The following is a 13,015-nucleotide window of genomic DNA, read 5'->3' as shown; positions in this document are numbered from 1 at the left end:
CCCACATCAGGGCTTGCGCGCTTGCTTTTCTGTCTCACTGCAGGGCTTTACCCCCAGATACGTGCATGGGCCGTTCCCTCATCTCCTTTAGCAAGGCCTTCCCTACCACTCTATTTAGTCACAAACTTCCACACTTTATTTTTCTTCATAGCATCTATCAACTATCTAACATAGTCTGCACATTACTTAGATATTTTATTATGTTTACCCCACCTACTTAAAAATGCAAACTCTGTGAGGACAGGAATTTCTGTCTGCTTTATCTCGCACCCATACAGTGCCTGGGATAAAGTAAGTGCTCAGTAAGTATGTGTTTGAAGGAATGATTGACATCTTTGGAATATCATTCCATATCACAGAACCTGTATCTACCAATCTATAGTGATATCATGCTCCATGTTTGGAGTAAATACTCAGTAAATATGCATATATCCACTGAATTAAATATCCTATTTGGCTCTTGTGCATCATATAAGTTAGTATCTGTGTACTGTATCTTTCACATTGGACACTGACAATATTAAGAAACCTTTCTTTGAAAATTAGAATCACTATCAGCCAACTAAAAATAATATGAGACAGACAAGAAGCCATTATAAAAAAAAACCTTTTTAATTCTGATTGCCAAATTATTTAAGGCAGGTATAAAAAAGGAAAGCATTCAATATACATTTTACATAAAATAAACTAGATTACAGCATAAAACAGGTAACCAGGCAATGGCGTTAAAGTCTCTCTCTTCTAAAACTGGGTAATTGTAAACATTTAAAAAAAAAAAAAAAAAAGGACTGCAGGACTATTCAAGTAATAGAAGAATCACAGATGTCTCTGGTATGCAGGCTGTTGGGTTATTTGCCATTCAAGATTATCAAAAAATGACACCTCATTATTCACAGATGCTCATTATTTCCCCATTTTAATCTTTACATTATATACAACACAGTTTTTGTGGTACTGGCAACCCCATGCCTTCCAAAAGTATTTTTTCCACAATACACAAGTACAAACAGTGACTACATGAACATTTTACACTGATGCGTCGTTAACAGGAGCCACCAAATAGACATCTAAATTGTACCAAGTGTCATCATCACAGTTAGCCTTTCTGAGGGGCTTATGGGAAATATATGAAGGATATGCAAGGTTCAGGCACACTGATACATAACGGTATTTATTTACAATTGAAAAGGAAAAGGAAAAGAAAGTAAGCAGCCTTTTGTGGCTAACACTTTTCAACATGACAAATATATTTTTTATTTCCTTTACTGAGTGGTTTGCAACTTGGCAGCAGACCCTGTGTGTGCGAGCCTGGTTACTGATACAAAAAGTAAAGAATATATATATATGTATATATACATATATGTATACGTATATATATATAAAACAGAAGTTTAATTACAGCAACATTTGTTACTCTGCGATAAAATCTGTAATTTACAAAAATGAAATGACTGGTTTTTGCCTGCCATTAAGGCATTTCAAATTAACACCATGGAACTGATGTCTGTATAAAGCGCTTCCCCATGTGATCCAGTCACATGCCAACGTACATTTCCAATCTTGTTATTCTCTGCAAAAGAAAAGAAAACCTTAGCATAGGGTTCTAGCCACATTTGACACTGAAAATATGAAAACCATAAGATTGTTAGATAGACTTATTTTAATTCTACTCAATTCATGGAATTCAACTCCAAAGAAAGTGAATGAACACAAGGGTAATGATATACAGGGTGAAAAATAAATTATTTTCCTTTTTAAAACAACTTGAGGGATAATTAAAAATATCAAAGAATCAATATTACCTTTAGCATTATGAAAATAAATTTCTCCACTGTGACTTTATTTTTAAACATAATAAAGACAGGGGAGTCATGGTGAATTATTTTAACAAAGCTGTGAAGATAACCTAGGAAACTTTCACCTGTTTAAAACACTGATCAGTTAATTACTCATCGGCATTACAGCCACAGAAATGAAGCTCGTGGAATATAAACTACACGTGAGACACAGTGGCATAAAAGCACATTCATTACAATAATATAAAACCCTGAGGGGCTAAGTTTTTGGTCTAAAAAGCCTACACTTTCTTCCTCCCACCCATTACGATGTCTCCATCTAGAAAACTGAATCAAAATGTAGAGGGTATTTACCTTCTTTGTGTAGGAAACATTCCTGATGCAGATGCTTGGGCAGCCACCTGCTGAGAGGCAACGAGGGCAGCAGAGGTCAAGCCTAATGGGGAAAAAATGCAGGGTTTCTGTGACATGCAGAAAGAGAAGAGTAGATACAGGCCCAGGGGTAAATGGCTGCAGACTCAACAGCAGCAATTTGTCCTTTCCTAAACACACATATGAAATGTTTCATGCAGTAGGACAGAGTACAAACCGCTTGGTCTAACCAATATCTATCCCTTTATCGAATACTCTGCAGTTTTCTTAATAGCTATTCAAAGAGAATATGGCATTCCATCTCTCTGGCTCTGCATGGTGCTAAATGGTTTGCACGCATTCCTGAATAGGAAGCTCAGGAGAAATAATAGGTACCAGGTAACAACAGGAATCAAAAGTCACAGTGAATTATAGAAGCGACATGCTATTTGCTTAGAATACAATACTTTCATAATAACTTTTATCACTTTAACATTTTCCCCAGTGATTGAACACAATGCATCCCACAAGGTACATGGAATCAGTGAATCAAACTTAGAAATAGTCTTAACTTCTACCCTGCAAGAGAAAGGACGCAGTCAGAGAATATAATAGCTGCAAACGGCATGAAGCTGCTTAATAGGAAATTATTTTAATTCTATAAAAAACAATCTTGGAAAAAATAGAGGAAATAAATGCAAACCTAGAGAAGACTACTCTCTCCTTCTATGTCCTTTATGTTCTCTTTTAACACCACTAGTTGACACCAAGTAACGTGAGTTGAATAAATAAAAATGACGCTTCACATTTGTATAGCACTTCCCATAGCACTTCCCACTTCTGGAAGTACCTTCAAACATATCTTATATTCACACAGCAGAGTAAGAGGCAACTTGGCAAGTGCTATGGACTGAATTGTGTCCTTCCAAGATTCCTATATGGAAGTCCTAACCCCTAATGTGACTGTATTTGGAGATAGGACCTATAAGGAAGTAATTAAGGCTAAATGAAGTCATTAGGGTAGGGCCCTGATCCAACAGGATTAGTGTCCTTATAAGACAAGACATCAGAGAGTAGCTCTCTTTCTCTCTCCCTCTCCCACCCCTCTCCCTCCCCATGCACACAGAGAAGAGGTCATATGAAGACACAGCAAGATGGCGGCCACCTACAAGCCAGGAAGAGAGCTCTCACCAGAAACCAACCATGCTGGCACCCTGATCTCAGACTCCCAGCCTCCAGAACTAAGAGAAAATAAATTTCTGTTGTTTAAAGCCATGTAGTCTGTGGTATTTTGTTATGGCAGCCTGAGCTAAGACAGCAAGATCCTAGCAAATGGATCTGTTGGTAAAGATGGTGACACCACCCAACCCTTGTGAGCTTACAAGAGCTGGGAGAAATGGCACATGCTCAGCTCAAACACCGTGAATTGAAGGCTCAATCATGTGGATTCTGTGGCTTTTTCAAAATGTTTCTCCATCTTTAGTGAAAGAGTCTCAGCAGTGAAAGGCTGTGAAGAGTCCCTGAATTAGGTTATAAAAAGTATTAAATCTGATCATGTTACTCCCATTACTTCCAAGGAAAAACAGCAACTTCGAAGGCCTGCAGAAATCAGGACAAGTTCACCGAAGCCTCCCACCATCCCTCCCTTTTTTCCACAATTTCCCTGAGGTAGCTGTCTAATCTTCTGATTGTTATATTCAGTGCCCGAGACACTGGCCGCCATCCGCAGTCTGTGAGATAACAGTAAGCTGTTGATAACATCAACCACTGACAATTATTAAGTGGTAGCCATTTCATGTCTCAATAGAATACAAGGATGTAAGAATAACCCTAGCTGTGTCACTAGGAAATTCTAGGAAGTAAGCATTAAAAACACTCCCCAGAGTTAATGTTAACTCAAAGCTCAATATTTTTAAGACTCGAAAGGCAGTTTTGGCAACCGTTTTCCAAAGCAGAATGAACAAAGGCACAACAACGATAGAGCTGCTGACCTTGAAAAGGGTCATATTGACCAGGGATGAGTGGGTAACCCATGCCAACGTGGGTGTGGTGGTGCGTATGGAGGTGCCGCTGGCCGAAGGGGGAGTGGCGATCCCGTTCCCTTTCCGCTTCCCGTTCCCGCTCAGCTGTAGCCTTCTCCACAGGCTGCAACAGAAAAGAGAAAGTACCCCCTTAACCTCTGATAAACAACTAGCGGGAGTACTAAACCACCGTTGTCTTTTCAGCAATGTGTGTTAACGACAAAAAGTAGATACATGGATAGTTAAAATTCTTTATTAATTGAAGACAATGTCAAAAGGCATGCATTAGTTTCAGGTGGAATTAAGCCAACACTCAAGAACTGCTCACTCCAAAGTAAACCAAGTGGCATCAAGATTTTCCTCAAATGACTGAAATAAGAGGACTTCTCTCTATATTCAATCACAATGGCAGGTTTAGGATCTACCCAATTTCTTCTCAGAGACAACTTGTATATATGGAAAAAAGTAGGTGTGGAGATTTTCTTTAAAGTTAAGTTCTCTAACTACCCTTTTATGTTATTTACATTTTGTGGGGAGAATCTGCCTCATAATTTTAAATATATCTCTATCTATTTTAGTTCACTGAAAATACACATCCCAATATTACATGCCAATATCAAGCACAGGAAATCATTGCTCTATGCCCCTGGAAGCATTCCAGAATCTCTCAGTTTTTGAATATTCATAGAAAAGCTCCAGTTCTCCCAAATCATAGTTTGGTTAAAGATGGTGTGTTTCCTATACATTTCTACCCACTAGAACTTAACCAATCTCTCGCTAAAGTTCTCCTTCTCACTTGAAAAAAATCTTTGCACTAGGAGTACTCAGAGAAGAAGATTCAGAAATCATCTTTTCCAGTTTCTTTATCGCCTCTGGTGGACTCATTCACATCACAGATCCTATATTTTAATTTACTCGAAATTTCTCTTTTCTAGCGAAGAACTACCACATCCTTTCTTTTGTCTATCTTCACAACAGTCTCTAGGACTAGCAGTTGCCCTTTTGGGGGTGGGGGGCATCTTTCACAAAGACACATGTTTGCGTTAATTCAGCAGAGTTATAGGGACATGACAATGAGTCAAGGTCAAAAAAGAGCAGCAGACGCAGCCACCACTCCTTAGCCAAGTGACTCACCCTGGCACACGAGTGCATCAAAACATCTTACATCAAAAATATTTCACACCAAAAGTTGGTTCCTATGAATTCAAATGTCCACCTAACAAGCATCCTCCGGGGTAGGGAAGGTATAGTAAATTTAGTAAGAAAAGTTTGCTACCACCATACATGCTTTAATAATTGTTTTTCCTGATATGTGAAAGCGTCTTACTTTTGAACATTCCATTCTTTATGGATTAGGATAAAACAGCATCCTGAAATCACAGCTGGGTTCCAAAACCATTTATATTTCAAGAGTGTTCTCTAGCTTGACCCCTTCTTCTCCCCCAAAACACAGTCCTTTTAAATGACAACAAAAGGAGGCTTACAGCAGGAGACTTGCTGCGGTACTGGTTGGCATGCTGCTGGAGCAGATCCAGTGCTTTAGACTCAGTGGTTGTTTTCGTGTTGATGCTAGGGCTGGTATTGACCTTCTCTGCCTCTTCTCTCCCTGACATCTTCCCGTAAACAGGATAATGAAATCCTGGAGAGAGATAGGCTCCTGCAGACAAACAACGAATGCCACATCAAGTTACGGGCTACATCTTGAAAAAAAAAAAGCATTTGGATTACACAAATTTGGGATAAGAGTCAGAGATCTTAAAAGAGGGGATCACATTAAGAATGGGCTCCATCATCATTAAACTGTATCTAGGTTCTCCAATTTTCTTCTCCAGTTAATTCATCTTGATGAATGGAGGTTATAAACAGAATTGAGCTCACAGCCATTTCATACATTATGTGTCCACTTAAGTGAAAGGAACAGTAACTATAATAATTATGATAGTAAGTGCTTAGAATATTTTCATAGGCGATACAGTATCTGTCAGTCTAACAGCTACAGCCGACCATCAGAGACTATGGAAACTATAGCGGAGGACTTTTGGCATTTCCTCTAAAAAAAAAAAAAAAACGCTTATATTAAATCAGTTTCATCTTTGGGGTTTTAAGCAGCATAAAAGCAAGCAAAACAAATGTCACTCTTAAAGAGTCTAATTCATTCTGAGTTTTTAAACAGCTAATATTTGAACACAGCCTCTTCCCTCCAATATAGTGAGAACGCACAACACGTACCAGGGTAACTGTGCATTAGGACGGGAGAAACAGCCCGGTATGCAGGGTGGCTGGGGTCATACATCTGTGGGTAAGGATAAGCATGCAAGTACTGTATGTAGGACTGATGCTGACTCATGGGAGAGGAAACAGCCACTCTTGTGCCCCGAGAGTCCTTCCAGTTCACAGGGGTCTTTCGATCATCATTTTTCAGCTTGTTCTCCTCCAAGGATTGAGAATCAGGACGCTTGGCCTCTTTGGGCTCCTCTTTAATGCTCGTTAACGATACAGGAAGGCTGGGCACACCACTCTCCTTATTGGGAGTTTTCCTGGGACTATCCTCTTTTAATTTCTTTTCTCTATCAAGTTCTTCTGATTTTTGCTGATCCAGGTATTTGGGCTGGTAAACGTAATGATGCCATGTCCTTGAATCTGGATCCTGATTTTTAAAAAAAGATTTTTAAAATGTCAATTTTTAAGAAAAATCCATTACTCACCATGACAGCACTATTACTATTACTTCTGATACTAAGTTAACATTTACTTATATGCCTGCACTGTGCAAAGAGCTTTATCTCCTTCTCTCACAAAGTAATAATGTCTGAGGTAGGTATTATTATTAATCTCTTTTACAGAAGATAAAACCAAAGACTTTAAAGCTCCAGTAACATCAGGGTCCCACTGCTGCCCAGTGTGGAGTTGGGCTTCAAATTTAGGTCTGCTGGAATTCAAAGCTGGGTCCTTCATGTCATTTCTCAACATTAAATAACATCCTCAGACATATTTAATCTAACCCTCATTTTCCTTTTAATATCTCACATAGGTAAAAAGAGTTTTAAAAATTCTAACTCAAGCTAATAATAGTAAATTTAAGTAAGTATTATCAATTAACATCATTTAGGGGGTAAAACCTCTTGGTTTCCTAACACATTTTCTTCATCTACTGCAGCTGAAGCTTAATATATTGTCTCATTATGTGCTAATATCCTAAGCAAAACACAATTTCAAATTAATAGCACACATTATGGCTTTTCTTAGAAAACAAAGGCATCTATAAAACCCCCAAATTGTAGAGTTCTAATGCAGCCCTGGGAAACCACAGCCTGATTTAGGCCTCCAGAAGTGGGGGAACTGAGGATCCTAAATGGCCTTTGTGACCCCCATCCCATAGGTCCCAACTGTCGGGCAGAAATGAGCATGAAGAAAGGATCTGTTGCTCTGATTCACCAGGGACATCTAAGCATGGGAATGGAGTGGGGGTTACGGGTGACAGGAGATACCAGAATTGATAATCATGGGACTGCAGTGAGTCAGGATGTCTGAACCATGAGAGAAAGTGCTAGCACACGTGTGGTTTCACGGGGACCGATCTTCAGGTGTCTGCACATGTAACCTCAAGCTGGCTGACCACGGGCCTCTGGGATGACTGCTCGAGGCCGGTCCACTCCAATCTCCTCACTCTCCTCACAAGTGATCCGCGCTGAGCTCCGTTTGGGGCACTTACCACAGAGTGTAAAACAGAAATCCAGGCATCTCAGACACCACGTGAAAGACATCTGGGCCCCAAGTTTTATTAAAAAGATGAGTGGGAAATGTGCATTTAAGGACCCAGTGTTAATATTCCTAGAAGATGCCAAGAGAAATTCGGAAATGTAAAAGAACAAATATCTTAGAGATCAGACTCAGAATCCAGAGTTAGAAGGGAACTCAGCGGCCTCACTGAGTGAGAATTACCTCACTTTGGACTCAGTAAGAAATTAAGGGACCTCGTCAGATTCACAGTTAGTCAACAGCATGGAACACGCATGTCCACAGTTCTTTTTACTACACAACATGACAAGGAAATAGAGAATAATGCACGTTTTAAAGATATACAATAACTCCTGAGAGAATCTTTTAAAATAGTTTTCAAGAGAAGAGGAATCAACCCTAATACACCCTTGGTTTATCTCCTGTGAAGAAGTCTAACCAGATCAAGCCCAGACCCGTCCGAGTCTCAGACTGCTCTCTCCCTGCGGGGGCCACGCTCCACAATCTTACTTGTTTAAATCTCGAGGTTGGGTCTACACCTGTCTGCTTCATAGAGTCCATGACAGATTTCATTTCTACAGCCTCCTTAATAAGCTGGTGGTTTTCCATCTGCTTAGCTTTGAAGCTGTCGGCCTGAAGCTGCTGCTGGTGATTGGAGAGAAGCTGCGATTTACCTGTCTCCTCAGTTTTATTAGGCACTGACGGCCCTAGTTTACAATGGTTTTTGTTAGGCTCCGGAGTGGAGGGAGCTTTTGAGATTGTGGCCGACGGCATGTTTTTCTGTTTACTGTCCTCCTTGCCCAGCTCTTTCAAGGGGAGCTCATTTTTCCTTTCACAGTCTCCTCGCCCAGTTTGGGCCATTTTCTGCTCTGCCAGCCTCTGGTCCTCATAGTACTTCTCGTACTGCTGTCTATAGGCAGGGCTGGTGGCCATCAGCGACTTCTGGTCCATATAGAGCCCATAGGCATACTGGCCGTAATAAAGTGACTGAGCCAGGGCAGGGTGTCTCTGCGTGATCACCGACTGGTGCTGAGGCTGTAAGGATGCGGAATTATGGTCCACTTTCTTGGCATCTAGCTGCTCTGCCTTGTCTTTCTTTTCTGCATCTTCCTCAGACTCCTTCTTGATCTTCATTCCCTGCATGCTCCCAGTGTTGCCAGCTGTAGGGGCGCCGATCTGCCCAGGGTGCAGGTAACTTGGAGAATAATAAGGATCGTAGCCATGGTAATAGGGAGAATGGGACTCTTTCATTTGAGATGATTGTGCTATAGTTGAAGAATGCCCTTTTACAACACCATCCTTACTAGAAATGATATCTGATGGGGAACTAGCCTTTGACCTCATGCCCTCTGACCTGCTGTCTGAACCACCATCATCGGCAGCATCAGATATATCTGAATAGGCGGGGCTGCTCGTCTTGGCTGCAGAACTCTCTGCCCCATTTTGCGTCAACACATGCAGTGGGGCCATTGGCGCCTGCCCGTTCACCAAAGTGCTGCATTCCATTCTGGAGGCGCTCCCTATGGAAGGGCTGGGGGCGTTGTCTGTGAAAGTGTAAACCTTATCAGCCTCGGCTTTGATACTGGCCATTCGACTCTCTTGAGACTCTGACAGTCCATTAGCCAGCCCTTCATTCTTGTTGAGATGGTCCTTTAAAAAATGCCCAGATAAATCTTTGCCGGCCCCCTTGGCGTCCTCTAGTTTGCCCAGCTTAGCATCCATTTTTGGGCTTCCCGTCTCTTTCCCTTCTTTGTCCTTCAGCTTTCGCTTCTCCTTTTTCTTTTTGTCTTTGAGTGACACAAGAGCTGGGTTCACGGTGATGGGCTCCCCCATAATTGTGGGCTTTGGTTGAATGGGTTTTAATGGAGGACTCTTTGGTGTGGCCTGAACAACAGTCGTCGTGAGGGAGGGCAGTCCGGGTATTGTCCCCGTGGTGGTGCTGGTAAAGGCTGCAGTGGGTATAGCGATTAGTTGCGGGGGAGTGGGGGCGGGGGCAGGGGCAATGGGCCGGGCAGTTTTAAGTTTCGAAAGGTTTTTGTCCATTTTGCAATTGTTGGCTTTTTTGCCCTTTTCTTTATCTCCCAAAGTTTTCTTGTCAATTAATCCTTCTGCTTCCAGTTTGGGCATTTCAGCAGCCAAACTGCCATCCACTGCCGAGCAACTGTCTAACGCGGCCGTCATGTTGGAGATCACCGGAAGGTTATTCAGTTCATTGTTAAGGCCCTTCTTTTTACCAGAATTCTTCCCAGCTTTAGATCCGATAACAGAACCTGGACCATTGCTCATCATCTCTCTCTTCCCCTTGGGGGTCCCAGGGGGGTTCCCCGAGCCAGGGGATGCGGGCGCCTTCACCTGGTCATAGGTTGATACACTTGTGCTTGGCTCACTGCATTCGAGGGCCACGTTACTCAGTGCCTCCTCGCAGTCCGAGATCTTGTCCTCGCTGTCAGGTTCAAACTCCAGCTTGTTTTCCGGGTCTAAGTGTGCATGAGCTTGGTGGTACCTCAGGCCGTTAATGTGCTTGTACTTTTTGTTGCAGTTTGGGTGGGGGCAATCGATTAAAACTGGAGAAGAGCAGCCTTGGTCCAAAAAAGTAGTCTCTGGTTTCCCTTGAGGGGTGGTGGGAGTGCTTCTAGAATTTGTGCGGACCCGCTTCCCGGGCTTATTGTCTTCGGAGCTGGAGTTGAGGTCTAGCTCCATCGGAGGCTTGTTTTTCCTTTTGTTTGTAGAGGAGGGGCTGGCTTTGATGTCCTCAGCGGCACAATTTGGGGGTGTCCTTCGCCCGCTGGCATTGAGGCTTCCCCGCCTCCCTTTCCCATTGGCCCCCCCTCTGTTCTTGTTCTGCAGCCCTCTGGACTCTGCGAAGCTGGCCTCTGAGCCCGGGGCGGCTGCGGCAGACCTCGCTCTCTTCCCTCGGCCCCGGCCCCCTCTCATCTCCAGGTCGCTTGTTGGTGACTCACAGAACCTAGGGAAGCAAGCAACAGACGTCAAAACGAGCATCCCCAAAAGAGCCAGGCAAGATCACAAGGCACACAGTGCAGCAAGAGCAGTCAACACCACAGAAGCTTGGGGGCTGGGCCCAGAGAAGGAAAAGACCCCCTGTTCTTCCACAGACAATTTCAACACCTGCAAAAGAGCAGGCTACCAATGGCTTCTAGTCTTCCTCAGAAAATCAAAGAAAAACAGCTCAGGGAGCTAGCTTCAAATCCAGTCCAAATGCCCATTTTGAGAAAAGAAGAAAACAAAGGAGAGAGAGAAGGGGCAGGGACTAGAGATCTCCTGACAGAAAGAAATCCAGCATCTGCATTTCACTGGGTTCAGTCCTGAATTGCTCATTTCTCTTTTGCTTGGTTTCAATTACAGGCAGACTCTGATGTATTATTAATCTCTCTCTACAGTTTCCTTGCAAAGAGAGGATGGGGGACGAAGAGGAGCAAGGAGAGAAAACAGAGCCTGAAATAAAAGGCCGCGTGCATACCTGGGAGGGGCCCAGTCGTGCTTGGTGCAGTCCAGTAGGGTCCCTACGTACGTTTTGTTCCTCCACGTGACATTGACCACTAGGACACCTGCAAAAGCGGGGAACAAAGGAGGACCATGGTTAGCACCCATTACTCTATTTCCAGTTCATTTATTATTATTATTATTATTATTTTTACCAGCAAAGTTCTATTCTCATTTGTTTTCAAAAGTTGTGGTTTGGACTCTTCCTCTTTCTGGTTTCAGTGACCTCAAGTGAAAACCCACAGGAAATTGTGTGTGTGTGCGTGTACGCATGCGCGTGTGGTATAAAAGGGTAAGGCTTGTGTGAGAGTGTAATCAAGACACTGCTGACAGAAGGAAATGGTTTTTGCCATGTCCTGCTGTAAAACAGCAACACTCACCTCTTAATTTTTCTATTATTACACATAATTGCTTTCGCTTGGCAAGCAGCCAACAAAAACTAAGCCACAGTTACCAGTGCTTAAACCAGACGTGACTGAAAGGAATCAGTTTTGTTTCCAATTCAACAAAGTAAATTAACGGCGATTTTTATTTAGAAAAAACTTATGCCGGTGCACAAAAAATAGATATAGAGAGGGAAAGCAGGGGCTTGGATTCCAGATAGCAGACAATCAGCTATGATTTCTCTTTCCTACTCCTCCCCTCTCTGGCTTTGTGAGACAAGAATCAGCCTTGCTATGGTATCTGTTTTACTGCTTGGTCTTGTTTCATATTAAGGACTCCTAAAATAGCCCTCTTAAAAAAATAAATGTGCACAATAGGTTTGCTCTTGGGGTTATCTTTAGAATCAACTTTAGTAAGCATTTGCCACAGAGGATTAGAAAAAAAATCTCAAAACCAACACACTTGTTTCCTGCAAGCCATTCTGCTTTTCCCAACTGCTTTGCAGACAATTTAATTTAGCACTGCATCTGTGAATTACCAAACTTAAGTGCACTTAGTATACCAAATGTCACAGGGAAACAAAATATAACATCCTCTTTCTTTCTTTAGGGGCCAAGTGCCATATTTGTTTTTTAAATCACTCCTTTAAAGCATATATTAAAAGCACCTAGATTTTGAGACATACATAAAATATTAGGGTAAAGAAATGAAATATTTAAGTGAGCCTTTGTTTTCTTTGCTGTACCTACCCCCTATTCTTTCTTGGAAACACCAAGGGACATTACTCAGTCTATTTCTAGCTGGTTTGCTCACTTGCTCACTGCCATTTTGAATTTTACAGAAAACCTGTATTGAACTCCTTCATGGTAAGGGACACCTCACAAGGTAAGGCTCATTTCCTTGGGAACGTTTTAACAGCAGGTAAAATATTTGAATGGTTGGGACTCAAGCAGCGGGGGAGGAAGGATTTCTTTCAAAAAGTCTTAAAAAGAGATTTAAAAATTGTTCCCATATGGTCTATATTGCTATTACTTAGGTGACAGCTGAATTTACTCACTGTAGCAATGGGGGAGGGGGGAGCTAGCATGAAGCAAAGCAAGCATTTCCTCAAATCACTGTTGATTCCGTTTTAATTCCCTCAGGAAATTTTTTTAAAACTATTGAGTATAAAAATTCCTATTGAGATGAGAATCAATGGTAATTAGGCATTTGGTCAAAATTTGC

At 42.0% G+C, this 13,015-nt stretch overlaps 1 protein-coding gene across 5 annotated transcripts in view; it reads right to left on the bottom strand.

Moving 5' to 3' along the window:
* Nucleotides 1–591: 591 nt before the first annotated feature.
* ZNF608 (zinc finger protein 608) overlaps nucleotides 592–13,015 on the bottom strand; it is a 101,568-nt gene continuing 89,144 nt past the window's right edge. For 4 of the 5 annotated variants that reach the window (XM_087429863.1, XM_087429861.1, XM_087429864.1 and 1 more), the window contains 7 exons: nucleotides 11,385–11,472; nucleotides 8,417–10,871; nucleotides 6,398–6,815; nucleotides 5,653–5,825; nucleotides 4,139–4,292; nucleotides 2,151–2,232; nucleotides 592–1,570 (listed from right to left, as the gene is read on the bottom strand). In XM_087429863.1, coding sequence (XP_087285989.1) covers nucleotides 1,564–1,570; nucleotides 2,151–2,232; nucleotides 4,139–4,292; nucleotides 5,653–5,825; nucleotides 6,398–6,815; nucleotides 8,417–10,871; nucleotides 11,385–11,472 — 3,377 coding nt within the window. In that variant the 3' untranslated portion in view covers nucleotides 592–1,563. Of the gene's footprint in view, nucleotides 1,571–2,146; nucleotides 2,233–4,138; nucleotides 4,293–5,652; nucleotides 5,826–6,397; nucleotides 6,816–8,416; nucleotides 10,872–11,384; nucleotides 11,473–13,015 lie in introns of those variants that run through there. The other variant, XM_014796438.2, reaches the window with a different exon arrangement.

This window comes from Ceratotherium simum, chromosome 4 (genome assembly GCF_057802395.1).
Source record: "Ceratotherium simum simum isolate JZ-2026a chromosome 4, ASM5780239v1, whole genome shotgun sequence".
In the NCBI taxonomy this organism is placed as follows: Eukaryota; Metazoa; Chordata; class Mammalia; order Perissodactyla; family Rhinocerotidae; genus Ceratotherium; species Ceratotherium simum.
The sequence above is the reverse complement of the archived record's forward strand: the minus strand, read 5'-3'. Positions and strand labels throughout refer to the sequence as shown.